This window comes from Hippocampus bargibanti, linkage group LG18, assembly GCF_051943395.1.
Source record: "Hippocampus bargibanti isolate YZ-2025 linkage group LG18, ASM5194339v1, whole genome shotgun sequence".
Taxonomy (NCBI): Eukaryota; Metazoa; Chordata; class Actinopteri; order Syngnathiformes; family Syngnathidae; genus Hippocampus; species Hippocampus bargibanti.
The window spans coordinates 5,314,864-5,331,366 of record NC_142751.1 but is presented as its reverse complement, the minus strand read 5'-3'; the positions used below and the strand labels follow the sequence as shown (position 1 = coordinate 5,331,366).

Genomic DNA, 16,503 nt, shown 5'->3' with positions numbered 1-16,503 from the left:
GGAGGGTCAAAAGATAAAACAAAGTATTCTATGCAACAAAAAAAAGAAAATGTCAGGAGACTGAAATGTCCAACTGCACAAAAACATTTCATAAGTATAAAAATATATGAACGCATAAACTACATAATTGATATACGTAACTGACTGTATTGACTCGAAACGATTACTCTTCTTTTCCTTTAAGCTGAAACTGAATTGGAAGTGTAAAATACAATTTGGGGAATAATACATTTTAAAACAATGGACAAATCCAAAATGTTGGTCACTACCACTTGCGGTAAATGCAGAGTTGCATGTCAACGTGTCTTTTCGCAAAGGCTGCATTTTGGATGAACGCCCAGGTAACCTAAATTTAGTCGTTTTTTCGTGTGTGCGTGTGTGTGCGTGCGTGTGTGCACGCGTGTGTGCGTGTGCGTGTCTACGTGTGTGCGTGCGTGTGCGCGCGTGTGCTTCAGTTGTATTTAAAAAATGAAACGCAAACACCCATTTTAAAAGGAGGGAAACTCAATTTTACTACTAATTTTAGTAAACGAATTATATCACGGAGGTTTTTAATTAGTATGGATGTGCGTAATTTACTCGTGTTTTCTGGTCGCTCCTGCTGGCCACATTATATTTTATTTGAGCACCCACGTGTTCACGTCAACTCATTGGCTGGAATTATAAAATTCAGTCATGTGGTTGGCTGATTTACTTGTCAATCAACCTCACACTGCCAATGCTCTTAACTCCTGACCTACTAACACAGATCCATGAGTCAGAAGGCACATTGCTGAAAGGGAAAAAAATCACACGAGAACATGGTTCTCTCCTCTTTATAAAATATAGTCGACCCAAATATTTTCTCACATTTGGGAGGACAAGAACCTCGTTGATGTTTGGCGTATTCGTTCAGGACAACGTATGTAATATCACCAGCGAATGTCAACTAGTGACAAGGTACAGTAAGAATGTGAGTATCGAATGTAAACCGTAACTACCAAGTGCGAATAACCGTACTGTATTTGGTTCGGTATGTGTGCCTGCCAAAGGGCGCTGTTTATTGCACGAGTGAATTTCTGTCTAACACTATAAACTTAAACCCAATTGTTATTCAAAATAAATGAAAAAAACATTAGCCTGTGAGAAGTGCAATGTCATACACCGATGTACTGTCTCATCTGGCTGCCATCGGCAAGTTTTCTGAACAAAGAACGGACCCTTTCTCGTGTTTTTAATTAAGCAGTGCTTGAGAAAGCAGGAGAATTGGGAGACTTGAGGTTACGCGTTCGTTCTGTAAAGTCACGTAGGCCTCGTTGCAAGTGACGGGAGTTTACGGATTGCGACACATTGTTGCAACCCAAAAACGGGGTTGGGTCCACTTTGTCACAACGAGAGTGACTGTCGTTACGTTTTATTGTATTGTAACCAAACAGGATATTCTTTATCAACGCTTTCGTTTCATTTACTCTTGTGTCTCACGCTGTTAAAAGGTGGACTTTTTAGGGCGTCGATCAAGCCTCATCCGCCAGTGTCTGACGAAGCGAGGCAATGATGTCATGTACCAGAATCAATGCCTACATTGTCTTCAGTCATCCTGTTACGTCGATTATTTCGTATTTACCCAGACCCGCTGTTTAACCCGTGATATATTTCCACATAAACACGGCAGAACAAACGTGTCTTTCGTTTTTTGTCACACCGGTGAACATTGCAGAGAGTCTGCAGCAACAGAACATTCTGGCAGTCACTGGCTTTATTGTGTAATTCGGACACAAAGAATTCTGGAGCTATAGTGAGTGTTGAGGACTCGCCGAAGCCGCCTGGCCCAGATCGATTCACTGGTTCCGACAGAACGACATCACTTCTTGCAACCACACAGTTTTTACGTGTTTAATGTGTACCTTTTGTTTGACAATGATACACTATATCGCCCAGACTAATAAACTTAAATTTTAATAGATTTTATTGGACAGAAAATTACTCCTGCCAGATCTTAACAATTTTGGGAAAGGCAATCTTTGCTGAAGACATTGAGCAAAATCAAAATGTATAAAGTGCATGTTTGTGTTGCAAGAGTGAGTATGAGTAATGATGAAGTTTACAACAAGCGTTTTTTTTTTTGTCAAAACATTTGAAAAATAACTTTTTCAATTTATTGTAGTTTCTTATTAATGGGTATCAAATCCCCCCCCCTTCAAAAAATGTCCATTTAAAAATTTGGCAAGCCTGCAATTGTGAAACTCATTTTAATGCCATGCCAACATGAATGCAAACATAACCCTCAAATGGCCAAATGCAACTCTGTCAGCTAGTGAAAATGCGTTAAAATGTAATGTCAAGTCAATAGTGCCTTTTCCACTAGGAGGACATTTCAGAAAAACTTAAATTTACCATGGGGTTTTGAGTTGGGCCATTGTTTCCATCAAAAACAATTACAGAGGTACAGAAGTTCCCCGGGGTGTTCTCCGTAGCTCAGAGCCAGTGCAAGACAATCGACAAACTTAAAAAAAAAACATGAAAAAAAGTTTTCCAAATCTAATATATAAATATACAAAAGTTTGCTAATTATAAGGCACTACAGTATAGGTTGGGTTTACGCATGATTTCTTCTACAGGAGGGAATTGCGGGTTGCGAGACCTGTTGTGGCTCAGCATTACATCACATAGAAGGCGCAGGGTCATATTTTGACCCTGCGCTTTTGGGTGCGCCTTATCCACCGGAAAATACGGTCATTTTAAAAACAAGTACATTCTGAACAATCTGGTCAACAAATGTCATTTAGGCACAATTCCACAAGACTGTGACCAGAAATATGCACCCCGTGTACAAAAGGAGTGTGCACACACAATGTACAACAAAAACATGACATACTCCCCTTTCCACAGTCGAGTCGTACCAATAGTGAAATTACCTTGGGCACGGCTTCCTTCACCTCGTCATTAATCAAGGCTATCCATCAAATAGAATAGCCCCCCGAGGGACAGAGAGAGAGAGAGATGGAAACAGAGAGAGAGAGAGAGAGAGAGAGAGAGAGAGAGAGAGAGAGAGAGAGAGAGAGAGAGAGAGAGAGAGAGAGAGAGAGAGAGAGAGAGAGAGAGACGGAGGAAGAGAGGGAAGGGGAGAGAGACAGACAGAGAGACATAAAGAGAGACAGAGAGAGGTAGCATTTTTTTCTGGCGGGTATTCCAATTTCCCTTCAATTTAGAGAGTGAAATATACACACGCACACACACACTACTGAATTTTGTGTGTCAGTATTTAACAGGAGTCATGAAAAGTATTTTGTGCAAAGTGGAGAAAAAAAATTCAACCATGTTCCCCCTGTAATTATTGAATGGAAATTAATGTGTAATCCTCTTTGTGTAATTCCACAGATTTTGTGATCAGCAGTGGATTGTCCCTCGTGGACGATATCATGAGTACTTAAATCGTGATGAGGAACAGTTAAATATTTCAGAGGTTACTGTCACAAATATGCAGTCAGTGAAGCAAGAAATTGACTCCGCTGAGCCCTATAGTGGAGAAGATGCCCTGCTACTGGCTGTGGCCTTACAAGGGTCAAACCGGGACGTGATAGGTAATGTCTCTGCCTTACCATTTATAGCTAAAACTGCCTGTCGCAGGAAGAGGGAGTTTATCCCAGAGGAGAAGAAAGACACGGTTTATTGGGAGAGACGGCGCAAAAACAATGAAGCGGCGAAACGCTCAAGGGAGAAGCGCCGTATAAATGACATGGTGCTCGAAAATAAGCTGATGGCCCTGGGAGAGGAAAACGCCTCCCTCAAGGCTGAACTGTTGTCGCTGAAACAAAAGTTTGGTCTATTAAGCCCAGCAGCATACACCCAAGAACTTGAGAAGTTATCGAGCTGCAAGAGGGCTCGTCTATACCCGCAATTTGTGGCTGCCATCACTGACCAAGGCTCCTCCAGCAAGGAAACAGAGCCTCATAACCTGCGTGGTACCGTCATCAAACATTCACCAAATATATCCAAGGCATGTGCTCCAACTCAGGATAGTTTCAGTTTTCCCAGAACCACAGGTGTCAAACGGGAACCAGCGGAGAACGGTGTCTTTCCACCAGAGAGAAGTAGTCCCTATGACCTCGATAGGAACTACATGGCCAGCCCGATGTCGAGATTCTACACCCAACCTGCTCAGTTCTTACAGATCACCAGGTCATCAAGTAACTCTCCCAGGAGTTCAGATGATGGTGCTGTGAGCAAATCATCTGATGGCGAAGATGAGCAACAGGTCCCCAAAGGCTTGATGGGCTCTGCGACTGACCCAAGAAGCGTTATTGTATCCACACACAAAGTGCCCGAGGCCAGTTCTTCAGCACTGCCTCATAAACTGCGAATCAAAGCCAAAACCATCCAAATCAAAGTCGAAGCCATCGACCCAGAGTACGACTCATCTGGAAAGTTCTCTTCACTGGCCAACGGATGCTTCCGGGCCTCCTGGGACACTTCGGAATGCTCTCAATCCTTGATCCCTTTGTCAGAACAGGTCACCGCCATGCAGGACTGGACCCAGCCGTCGGAGCAGTGGCATAAAAGCAGCGCAAAAACACGTCAGCACAGCTGCTTGAGTAGCAGGCAAAACCATAACTTCTCAGACTTTCGGACTGTGGATGTGAACCAGACATCCTATGCGCACTCGGATGGAGAGGAGAGCAAAAGCAGGCACTTCGAAGAAACGCAGCGTGTCACGGCAAGGGCTTGGAATGAAAACAAGTGAAGCTTCCTTCCGCTCATTACAAGGAGTTCACTCTTGATGGCTGGCCTGCCTGAAAAACCCTGCAATGAACTGCATTTTCATTTATTTCGTATTAACCTTGTGTGGGTTATGTTTGGGTTTGGAGCAACGTTTTGGTCACCGTACATGTTCAAAATAAAACATTTTGAAATTGTAGTATACAATGGTGAATTGGTAAGCACAAAAACGAAACCTCATGTTTAGGAAGATTATTGCTATTTACAATAGAAATGCAAGTAGTTTTTTACATGAATTTTTTTACTCATCATTACCAAACACGTCCGTTTTTATTTGTTGCTCTAACAGTATATACACCCTTGTGCAAATTAATTGCACCCCCTGTGATCTTGACTGTTTGCTGGTTTAAACCATTCTAAAGCTTGTGAAAAGTTCAGAACAATTCTTGCCACGATATGGGTGGAGTCTGTCTGATATACATCACCAACCACATTCCCTAATTACTTGTTTGCCAGGCCTCTGATTGGTTAATTCATGGATTACCATGTCCTAATCCCCTTTCCGGCAGGTATAAAAAGAATGGGTTTTTGGCTTATAAATTAGTTCTTGAAGGACATTTTTGTGATGGATTGGCCTGGCAATTCACCGGACTTGAACCCGATTGAGAATTTATGGTCAATAATCAAGACAAAAAGGCTCTTATTTGTGCTATAATTCAGACCTCGTACAGGGACCCTTCCATCATCAACAACTGTCAAAATCTGGTTAATTCCATGCCAAAACTCATCGCTGGGGTGATAGAGAACAAGGGAGGACGCATTTCTTAATAAAATGTACATTGGAATCATTTGCGTTGTCAAAAAATGTAAACAATCAATTTATGACAAAATAACACGGCGGTGCAATTAATTTGCACAAGGGTGTCGTTGTTCATGTGAAAACACAGAACTATTATTTTTTAAAATGACCTTTACAGAAATATTAAAAATGCAATTTGGAAGAAAAAAAAAATGCACTGCACTTTAACATTGGAAATGACTAACCGTTTAAAAACAGGCTCACATTCTCACAAAAAGTGTCACAAATGAGGGATCCATTTCCATCTGTAATAAACTGTGGTCATTTAAAAATTGCAAAAGCAATGTTCGTGTGTTGGATTGCCACCTGTTTGTGTCACATGTCACAATGTTCCAGATATGCTAATTTTGTTATTTTCCTTTATAGTCGGTGCAGTTTACACTGAATCATGTTTTGAGGTCATTTACAAATTATATTGACAGTCTGGTCGTAATCTCCAGTATTATTTTTGCAAGGCAATTGGCAACCCCACAGGTTTCTTGAGCGGAAAAGCCTTATTTTTCCCTCATTATGCATTAATGGACAACCGACGTCTCCGGACAAGTTGTGTCCATAATTTGTAAGACTCGTGCTGAATATTCCGGAAGTCTTGTTTTTATGTTGGTGACGAGTCCGTACGTGACGTCACTGAAGGAACGCCCCTGACCGGAAAAAAATGACACATTCGAGCAGTCCTTCCATCACGTCAATGCTTGTTTGGTGTGAAAACCTCGTGTTGCACCAGAAGAGAGCGTCCAAGCTCCATGTAAGGAATTTATCAGCCTGTGGAAACAGGCTGATTCATTCCTCACAGGAGCTCGGTGGCCATTTTCTGCCTCTTTTTGGGTGAGACATTTCCCCCCAATGTTGCCTCAAAATGGCACGGAATAAATTCTTTAATCGATTGCAAACATGTATGCTTTCCTCTTCAGAACTATTTGAATCATATTCATAACTGGATGTGTAACAAGAAAGCATATTCTCCGAATCTGAAGCCATTGTTTGGATTCTCCAGCAATGCAAGATGTCTTGGCGTGACGTCACGAACTGGGGGTGGGACTTTCTGAAAATGCCCAATTTGCAGCTCAATTTTTTGCAGATTTTGAACAATTTATTGGTGTTTTGCATTTGAATAAAAATATCATACTGCGTGTTTTGGGTATTTTAGATGCTATAAAATGTTTTTCTGATGTCAGTTAGGAAACAAAAAAGGGACGTTGGTTGTCCTTTAAAACTGCAAGTTCCGTTTTGATGGTCTTCTGTCATTTTCTGTCGCATGTACATCCGAAAACATTTGACCAGATTTTGTATTGTTTGGAGACACTCAACAGCATGTCAACATCTGCTTGGAATGTAATATTTTGGATAGGATGATAAAGTATTTACCACTTTAATAAATTGGCAGCCAGATTTCCAATCTGAGATTTGACAGAATTGTGACATTTTAGACAGATTGTGTACAGCACTTCTGCTCAAAATATCTTCACTTGATAAACAAACACAAAATATTTTGAGTAATAAATTCACTGCACTGAATTTGTATTTCAGCTTGTCTTTGAAGAACATGTCTTTTTTTTGTGTTCGAATGCTTTGGTGCCAGCTTCTGACATAAATTATTTATTCATTCATTTTCTGAACCACTTATTCTTCACTAGGGTCGCAAGGGGTGCTGGGGCCTATACCAGCTCTCTTCAGGAAATATGCGGGGACACCCTGAACCCTCTCTCTCTCTCTCTCTCTCTCTCTCTCTCTCTCTCTCTCTCTCTCTCTCTCTCTCTCTCTCTCTCTCTCTCTCTCTCTCTCTCTCTCTCTCTCTAAAAGTATACACACACACACACATATATATATATATATATATATATATATATATATATATATATATATATATATATATATATATATATATATATATATATATATACACAAATATGTTTTGTTTCAAATAATATAAAATATTATATTGTAACTAAAATATTATAGTTTTTTAGTAATAACTTTCTGGATGGTTGTCTGTGCTGATGATCGAGTTGGTTTAACGTTTAGTATTTTTTACATTAAATTTTCATTTGATATATTTTCCAGGAACCGAGATGGCACTGTCACGTGATGGTGTCACGTGACTCGGGTCAGAGTTGAAAGTCACACGGTAAGAATCGTAAGTATGGCGGCCTTGGCTGGACGCAGGGCGCTTTTGCAAACCTGTCGCGTGCATTTTACAGACAGTCACAGCGCGCTCAAACTATGCTCTTCTTACTTCGCTTCAAGATGTTATGTCAGCTCCGCTAAATCAGTTTTTCCTCCGATGCGCTTTGGTTCATCGGCACGGCAGTACAGCTCGGAGTCGAAGGACGACTTGATCGTGAGGTATCTTGACGGAGAAGATTATGGTATGTTGTGTTTGTTGTTGTGTTATTTGTTCAAATTTCAGTTGTCCCCGTGAAACATCCGTACGCGATGCCTGTACAGTAATTGCAAAAACGTGAGCCCCCCCGTCGTAAAACGTTCGTTGCTGGATCCTGACGATGCTTCAGTGAAAGTGCTGGTAACTTATTGGACAAAGATTTTACTCGCATTCATAAGTTAAATCACCTTGTAGAATATGTTAAAATAATTATCAGGCATTTGTGGCATTTTCTTCTCTTAAAAGTACTTCAAGTAAAACTTTCGAAACTGAGTTGGTCAAGTTTGGATTATTTTAATATATATTTCATCGTGCCTTGTTTACATTAATGCTACTGTAAAGTCATTCATGAAACCTCATAAAATTTCAATCTTATTTGCCATTTTTGCTAGCTTCGGAGCTGTCCAATCTTTCATAATTACTTATTCTTGAAAATGGCTTTAACAGTAAAGTCTAATGTAAATAAGGCTGCCATAAATAAAAACACCCACCTTCTTATACAGTACTGTAATTTCATTTCAGAGGTATAAATAATCTGTTGCACCTCGGATGCAGCCGCTGTCATTTAGCCAATTCAGAATCTCATCCTCGAGTGGAGCTTTCAAAGTTGAAAAGAGATTTGGCTTTAGTGGCAATGTAAATAATGTCAATAATTGCACCAAATGGATAACACGTCTAGCTGACTACTGGCTCAGTGGATGCAAAGTTATTAAAAACCTCTCAAATTCTGGCGAGACGCTCTGAACATGCTCCTCATCATGTGCACTGTCAAGCTGTGCTCTATGTGAGGTCAGTTGCACAGGTGGCCAAGCTACAGCTTGTTGAACATTAGGTTTAGCTTACTTTTAAATGTGCTGACTGAATCATGTTGACGACATCTTTATCCTTACCCTGCAGTTTTAAATTCAATTCATTGAGCTCGCCAGTGATATCAGTGAGGAAAGCCTTTGGTGGTCCTCAAGATCTTTATGGCTAATTTAATATTGTGTTCCAGGTATTGTGGTTGTTGGGATAAACCGACCAAAAGCCAAGAATGCAATCAGCAAAAATCTGGTAAAAATGGTATGTACTGTTTATTTGCCACTTGAATTGACTACCAATTTTCCGCAAATTCCTGTGCTTGCCAATCCTACAGAGTTTTGCATAAATCCGTATACAATCCTTTTTGAATAATTAAAACAATTACACTTGTAAATTAAAACATCAGTCGGGGAAGCTCCTGAAGTGAGGGTGGTTGGAAATGTTTTCCATACAAGAGCAGAAGTATTTGTGCTCTTCTTTACGCATTTTGTAACAAGGCTGTTTGTCTGTGTAGGCTCTCAGTTATACTGGAGTGGTCCATCAAGGAAAAGGTTTCTTCAGCCGTCATGTGTACTTCTTTAAAGGTGTCGGAAGTTTCGCTCCTCATGCGAAGAGCTTCGTCAGCCAACTAAAGTTGTGCTGGTAACTCTGGCCCTATGTATATCACTAATGGACAGTGGTGGCGGTGCCAGACTTCTGCTCTGATAGGTTAGGGGAGCAGTGGACCAATCAATGAAGCCAATATGATTACCTCTTTTATTCTATCTGATTACCTCTAATGTCCTATCCCTGGCTGTGATTACCCCAATAGCTTTGGTATCACCTCATTAGCATGCCTAAGCCTACATGGTAATGACCTAAGATGTCTGTTGGAAGCACGGTCTAAATTAAACCTTCAACCACCATGGCGTTTTAGTGAAGGGCTTTGCTGTTTTACAAGAATTACTTCTTTTACTCCTCTTTCAAACCATCTATTTCTATAGCTAAGATTTTAACCTCACTGTCGTTCAATGAGTGGTTGCTAGCTTTTAGGTGTAGATGTACTGCAGATTGAGGCCCACTAGCATAATCCCTGCGATGTTGATAGTCTTTTTTGAGCATTTATTTAGTTTCCCCAATGTATTATTTACAATGTGTAGAATAAACTACATTATGTTTTTATTTAGCAGCCTATCTTTTGGATGCACTAATTTTTGTCTGAAGATATTTATAGGTTTGAAATAGGTAGGAATTTTGTGTTGCCATTGTTTTTCCAGAAACTACTGCAATATTAGGTACTGCTACTCCTCTCCTTTTTTGTTTATTTAGCATTTTTTGTTTATTTCCCTGTTCGTTTCTTTTTGTTAAAAGACCACTGAGGGTAACCAGAGTTTATGTGTGCTCCCCTGACATGTTTTGACTCCTTTTCTTTACCTTCAACACATGTTGGTATTTGTTCACCCCTAAACTGGAGAGTTCTGATAACTCCTAGTTTGTGTTGTAGAGGGTGATTTGATTCAAAAGTTAGGTATTGGTCAGTGTGCTTGGCCTTCCTAAATATTTCTGTTTTTAGCTCTTTGTCCTCTTCTATAATTACTTTTCGAATTGAAGCACAACTTTAGTTTGCTGACGAAGCACTTTGGATGAGGAGCGAAACGTGTGACACCTTCAAAGAAGTACAGATGATGGTTAAAGAAACCTTTTCCTCGATAACCAGGCTGTTGTTCAGAGGTGGACATTTTACAAAATGTTGTCTGTCATTCAGCATCTCTCACCAGTCTGGTTACTCATCCGTCATTTATTATTTTCAGCCCGAACCAAACTGAAATCTCCAGTCAGTCAAATCATCGCATTATTTGAACCGTGGTTTTGTTGGTACATTTCTCTGTTTCGCGACTCTTGTCATTCAGTCCAATGTCCATACATCAATCCGATGACTTGGGATGACATTTAAAAGGCTGTTCATGCATAAAAAAACCTCCATTGTTGCTGAATTAAAGCAATAGGCAAAATGTCTCCACTGCAATGTGAAAAACTCGCTGCCCATCGAAAAAAGCTTGATTGAGCTAGGTAAGTTTTTCTTCTTTCAGATGTCCGAGGCCGTCGGGGATATAAAAAAGAATAACAAAGTCCGGAGTGTCATTTTTTGCAGTTTAGTTCCTGGGATTTTCTGTGCAGGTAAGTCTTGGAGTCTGTTTCCTTTTTGCCCATTTATCAAATGAATTAATGTAGGATTGAAGAATTCTGTGCAGTACTTGAGTCACATAGCATTTTTTTCATATTTATATATTCCCCCCACGCCCACCCCGAGTGCCTTCACATGCATTTAAGTTGCCACAGCTCCTGCAATAATGCACAATGTGTTTTAAAAAGCCTCAAGCCTGATGTGAGAATGCTTTGTCCCGTGTGCAGGAGCAGACCTTAAGGAGAGAGCCAAGATGCATCAGAGTGAGGTGGGGCCATTTGTGTCCAAAGCAAGAGCGCTAATCACTGACTTGGGTAAACATTCGGACATTTTATAAATTCATTGTTTCAATCAATTCGGTTGCACAATTAGGGAATCATTTCCTGAAACACCAAATAGTTGAACATGTGCTTCTCCTGAAATGTATTTCACCCAATAGGTAACCTACCCATGCCAACAATAGCCGCACTCGATGGAGCTGCCTTAGGAGGAGGCTTGGAAATGGCTCTGGCATGTGACATCAGAGTTGCCTGTAAGATTCTTTTAATTTTGGAGTAACACAAAGTAGTTGTTTTTTTTCCCCTCTCTTTTGTATTTGTTTTGGTGAATGCGCAGAATATTTTGCAACACGGTTTCTGTATGATTTTGGGATTTTTGGACCCCCCCCCCCCCAACATCCCTTCCATTGGAGCTGGCATCATCATCATCATATATGATGAACAGCTACCGTGTGTACGTGTGCATGTGTTTGTATAACATTGTATTTATCCCTAATATTCTGTATACATTGAAATAATAATAATACATTTTATTTCAAGCGCCTTTCAAAGCTCTCAAGGACACTTTACAGTCACAGACAAGCATCGATGCAATAATAAATAAAATACAATTATAAATAGAAAGAAGAGATAGAGCTACACAGAAAATGCAATTTAAATAGGTGGGTTTTGAGATGGGATTTAAAGGTGGGAAGAGAATCGATGTTACGCATGTTGGGAGGAAGTGAGTTCCAGAGTTTGAGGGCAGAGCAGCTGAAAGCTCTGTCCTCCACCGTGCTGAGACGGACAGGGTAGGCACACAGATGTGGAAGAAGGAAGAGGATCTGAGGGAACTCGAGGGAATAGAAATTTGAAGAAGGTCAGAAAGGTATGGGGGCAAGGTTATGGATAGCTTTAAATGTATAAAGAAGAATTTTAAAGTTGATTCTATATTTGAGCGGGAGACAGTGGAGTATTGCAATGCATTTACCAATACACTGATGGACTTGTTTTGGATTTGATTAGCCTTTATTCGTCTCGTAGTGGAGAAATTTACATTTCACAGCAGCAAAGTTATGAAAGGAAGAGGAGAGGAAAGAAAGAAGTAGAAAAAAAACTAAATAATAAATATGACAACACAAAGACACAGTCATTCTTAAGCACTTTCTTCACCCTCTTTGTTGAATGGAGCAGTTTGAGATGAAAGAGGAGAGGATCAAAGTGTCCTTTTCACCAGTGGATCAGGATCCACCAGTGGAATGTGCATGTCTAGTACAACCAAAATGTTGAAAGCTAACACGAAGCTGTAGCATCTATTGACATTTTGTTCCTGTCATTTTTTTTCCCTCAATGTTGGACTTTCAAAAGTTGATTATGGTGCTCTGTTTTCCAGCAAATTCTGCAAAAATGGGACTTGTTGAGACTAAGCTTGCAATTATTCCCGGGGCAGGTAAGATTGTTTTCCACTCCAAACCATCAATATCTACTTGTATGAAATCCAATTTGTCAAATCCAAAATTGACTTGGACTCAAGTCAAAATTAAAAAACAAAAATACAATGTTGCAATAAAGTTTTTGATTCGTGAGAGGTTTTTAACATGATGACAATGACTTCGGAATCATGATTTACATTTCTCATGTTTTTATAAATTGATTATTAGTCTTGAATGGTCTTGTACATTTTTATTTAGCATCATATTTTACCCCTGCAGGTGGTACTCAGCGCCTCCCCAGGCTTATTGGGGTGTCCAATGCTAAAGAGTTGATGTACACTGCTCGGGTGGTGGACGGAATAGAGGCCTGTCGTCTGCGTTTGGTCAATCATTCTGTGGAGCAGAATAAGAACGGGGATGCTGCCTACCTGCGAGCTTTGGAGCTTGCACGCGAGATGAACCCTCAGGTGGTCATTATAAAAACTTCTCATTTTGTGTCTTTTTTTTCTCTATTGATGCTGTCATATATGTACATGTATTTGAGGCCGCCGTTGGAGCTTCTTTTTGTTTCCACAGGGTCCAATTGCAGTCAGGATGGCGAAACTGGCCATCAATCAGGGTATAGAGGTAAGACAGGAATACACAGCAAATCCACTATATCACCAAGCTATTTTTTCATTCTGTAAAAACTAGTGATATGCCCGACTGTGCCGAGGCTCCAAAGGGTGCGCCCAGTAAACAGGTGAAACAATTTGCGAAGCGTGGGTCGATTTCACTTGTGGCCACACCCAAAGCCTCGGAATGCACGTGACTATGCCGAACTTCTCGCGAGACGGGGTTTCTACGTCATCACCCACTCGAAGATTTGAAATAAAATAGCAAACTGGGGCGTCATTGAGCTCACATGTGGCACTGTCACACACAACTCTCATCTTCAATCGGATTTGCTCTGCATTGGACGCACGCACTGTTCACAACGAAAAAGAAGAGAACATCCCCTGTCTGGGATCATTTTGAGCAGAACATGTCCTAAAATGGTACACAATAAAATATATCATGTAAACTACTGTAACAACATGACATATTCCTCACTTTAATGTCTTCTACTTGCTGATATTTGAAAAAGGTGAAGTGTAAACACTTCTTAAGAACTTGGGTATGAACAGAACACCTTTCCCTCAACATAAATGAACGAAAGGTGTGTCTTGTTCATTGTTTGTGCGTCAATGTCTAAAGTAAAGCAATGATTCTTTCAAGTAACACACGCACATTCATTCACATCACAACCCTGCCATTTTTACACAAGAGGATCAGGGTTTGCAAAGAAAAAAAAAACTTTATTCTGCCTTTATTCTCAAAATCCTGGCTTTAATGTAAGTCGGGCAGGCTTCTCTGCAGCACCGGAGCGCCGCAGGGCACAGTCCTGGCTCCATTCCTGTTCACCCTCTACACCTCGGACTTCAACTACAACACCCCAACCTGCTTTCAAAACAGTGCCTGTTACGCGGCAGTAACACAACATGCATTACGGTAGTAACACGGCCCAAACAGCGCTGGTAAAAACGTGCAAGCGAGACTTACCAAGTCACTGAGACATGGAAGAAATACGTTTGCAGACTTGTGCAAAAGTTGCTCTTTGCATAAGGCCAGTTTTGGTAAACGATTGAGCATCCCATTCAACGCGGAGGGCCACTTTAACTGCACGATTCACACACATTGTAACCGTAGTTACATCAACTTGCGTCTTCCTGGACACATATTCGCCGTGTCTCACTCTTACCTTTAGTGCTCGAGCGCCACATGGCGGCCGTTAGAAAAAGAATGCATACATTAGCCGCATCGTTGCATAAACCGCAGGGTTGAAAGCGTGTGACAAAAGTCGCGGTTTATAGTCCGGAAATTACGGTAGTTCAAATCACAGGTGTGACATTACAAGAGTTGAATCATGTCTTTCAGGTGGATTTGGCTACAGGCTTGGCTATTGAAGAGGCATGTTATGACCAAGTGAGTAAAATCATTTCACGTTGACATGTTGCAAATGCCAATGAAAGGATTGTCGATAGGCAGGTGAGTCTTACTATGTTGTACTATATTGTCAAGCTTGAGACCATTTCTGACATGTCCTGGCAAAAACATTAAATGCTGTGGAACGATTATACCATTTGAAAGAAGTACAGTTTTATATTCTTGTGAATACAAATAATTGTTTTGCCCCATCGCACTACAAGTAATTGAGAAAAGAAATTGATAACTGATTCGTGTGAGAATACAAATGGCCACTTTTTTTTTAAAGGAGTGAGTCGAAATTGAACTCCGCAAACCGGGGTGAGCATATTGGTTAACAAGGTCAATAGTTTTTGGGATATATTGTGTGCCGAATGTAAATTACAAAGATGCCTTTCTTAATGTGTACCTGAACTTGGAGGTAAAAAAAAAACTCATCCGGAATTTTCCATCGATACTGGATATTTACGGATCCCTTCTTTTCCTTTCGGCTTTTTTCATATAACAAAAACAGTAATAATAAAATGGGCTAAAAGTTTCTGCACTGAGAATGCATTTTGGGTGTGCCTTTATAGTGCGGAAAATGTAGTCATTAAGATAATTGAGACACTTGGGATGCAATCTTCTTTTTCTTCTTCATTACAATGCATACGTACTGAATCAGGAATCTGTACACTTAAAGGACAACCAACGTCTCCGGACAAGTTGTGTCCATAATTTGTAAAATGGCTTCAAATGACTTGTACTGGGCGTATTTTAATAAGATTCCACTGCATATTGCTATATTTTACGTTTTAAGACTTGCTCTGAATAATCAGGAAGTCTTGTTTTTGAGTTGGTGACGAGTCCGTGCGTGATGTTATGAAAGGACCGCCCCCTGACAGAAAAAAGACACATTGTAGCAGTCCTTCATCAACGTCAATGGATTTTGCTGGACATGTTTGGTCTGAGTACCGTGTTGCACCCAAAAGCCGACAGAAGAGGACATCCAAGCTCCATATAAGGAATTTATCAGCCTGTGGAAGCGGAGGTGGCCACTGGAGGTCGCCATTTTGTGCCTCTTTTTTTGGGTGAGAGATTTTCCCCCAATGTTGCCTCAAAATGGCACATATAATTCTTTAATCGATTGCAAACATGTATGCTTTCCTCTTCAGAACTATTTGAATCATATTCATAACTGGATGTGTAACAACAAAGCATATTCTCCGAATCTGAAGTCATTGTTTTGAATCTCCAGCAATGCAAGACGTCTTGGCATGACATCACAAACTGGGGGCGGGACTTTCTGAAAATGCCCAATTCGCAGCTCAATTTTTTTTTTGCAGATTTTGGACACGAAGTCATTTTTATTGGTGTTTTGCATTTGAATAAAAATATCATACTGTGTGTTTTGGGTATTCTAGATGCTATAAAATGTTTTTAACTGACGTTAAAACGTCAGTTAAAAAACAAAAAAGTGACGTCGGTTGCCCTTTAAAATTGAATGACTCTGACTCGGAATGACAAAAATTGGGTGGGTATTGATATCTTTTTGTGTCCAAGGTGATACCAACCAAAGATCGACTGGAGGGTTTGGCTGCATTCAAGGAAAAGAGGCAACCTCAGTACAAGGGCGAGTGAGTCGTTATGCTCTCAAAAACGTTCTTCTGCCTTAAGTTCTTGTACCACTGCTTCCAACAAGCTTTGAGGTGAAGTTGTACACAGTAGTGCATTCCCCAGCACGATACCTGGAGGACAGGCTGATGTTTGAAACTGTTTGCTCAGTGCTGTACACCAGAATAGCTATCATGTTAACGACTGTACCATATTTTCAAAGCAATGTCCATTGATTGCTTTTTACCACTGTATTTACCCAATCAAAGAAGCCATAAATTGATCTGATGTTGTGAACGCTTTCTGAATGATGTGTC

The 16,503-nt window shown here is 40.4% G+C and overlaps 2 protein-coding genes across 4 annotated transcripts; both read left to right on the top strand.

The window, feature by feature from the left end:
* Positions 1-815: 815 nt before the first annotated feature.
* nfil3 (nuclear factor, interleukin 3 regulated) lies at positions 816-7,179 on the top strand. 2 transcript variants are annotated; one of them, XM_089019942.1, is made up of 2 exons: positions 816-952; positions 3,358-7,179. In XM_089019942.1, exon 2 carries the CDS (start codon positions 3,458-3,460, stop codon positions 4,718-4,720), a length of 1,263 nt encoding a protein of 420 aa, XP_088876068.1. In that variant the 5' UTR covers positions 816-952; positions 3,358-3,457; the 3' UTR covers positions 4,721-7,179. The 2 variants fall into 2 exon arrangements, with proteins under 2 accessions (XP_088876068.1, XP_088876067.1); XM_089019941.1 differs by having other exon boundaries at positions 822-939.
* On the top strand, positions 827-16,483 carry auh (AU RNA binding methylglutaconyl-CoA hydratase). 2 transcript variants are annotated; one of them, XM_089019943.1, is made up of 12 exons: positions 827-952; positions 7,616-7,679; positions 7,753-7,920; positions 8,929-8,996; positions 10,805-10,892; positions 11,127-11,213; positions 11,339-11,431; positions 12,550-12,606; positions 12,869-13,056; positions 13,166-13,216; positions 14,546-14,593; positions 16,136-16,483. In XM_089019943.1, exons 3-12 carry the CDS (start codon positions 7,836-7,838, stop codon positions 16,211-16,213), a joined length of 843 nt encoding a protein of 280 aa, XP_088876069.1. In that variant the 5' UTR covers positions 827-952; positions 7,616-7,679; positions 7,753-7,835; the 3' UTR covers positions 16,214-16,483. The 2 variants fall into 2 exon arrangements, with proteins under 2 accessions (XP_088876069.1, XP_088876070.1); XM_089019944.1 differs by lacking the exon at positions 827-952 and having other exon boundaries at positions 7,673-7,920.
* Positions 16,484-16,503: the final 20 nt, after the last annotated feature.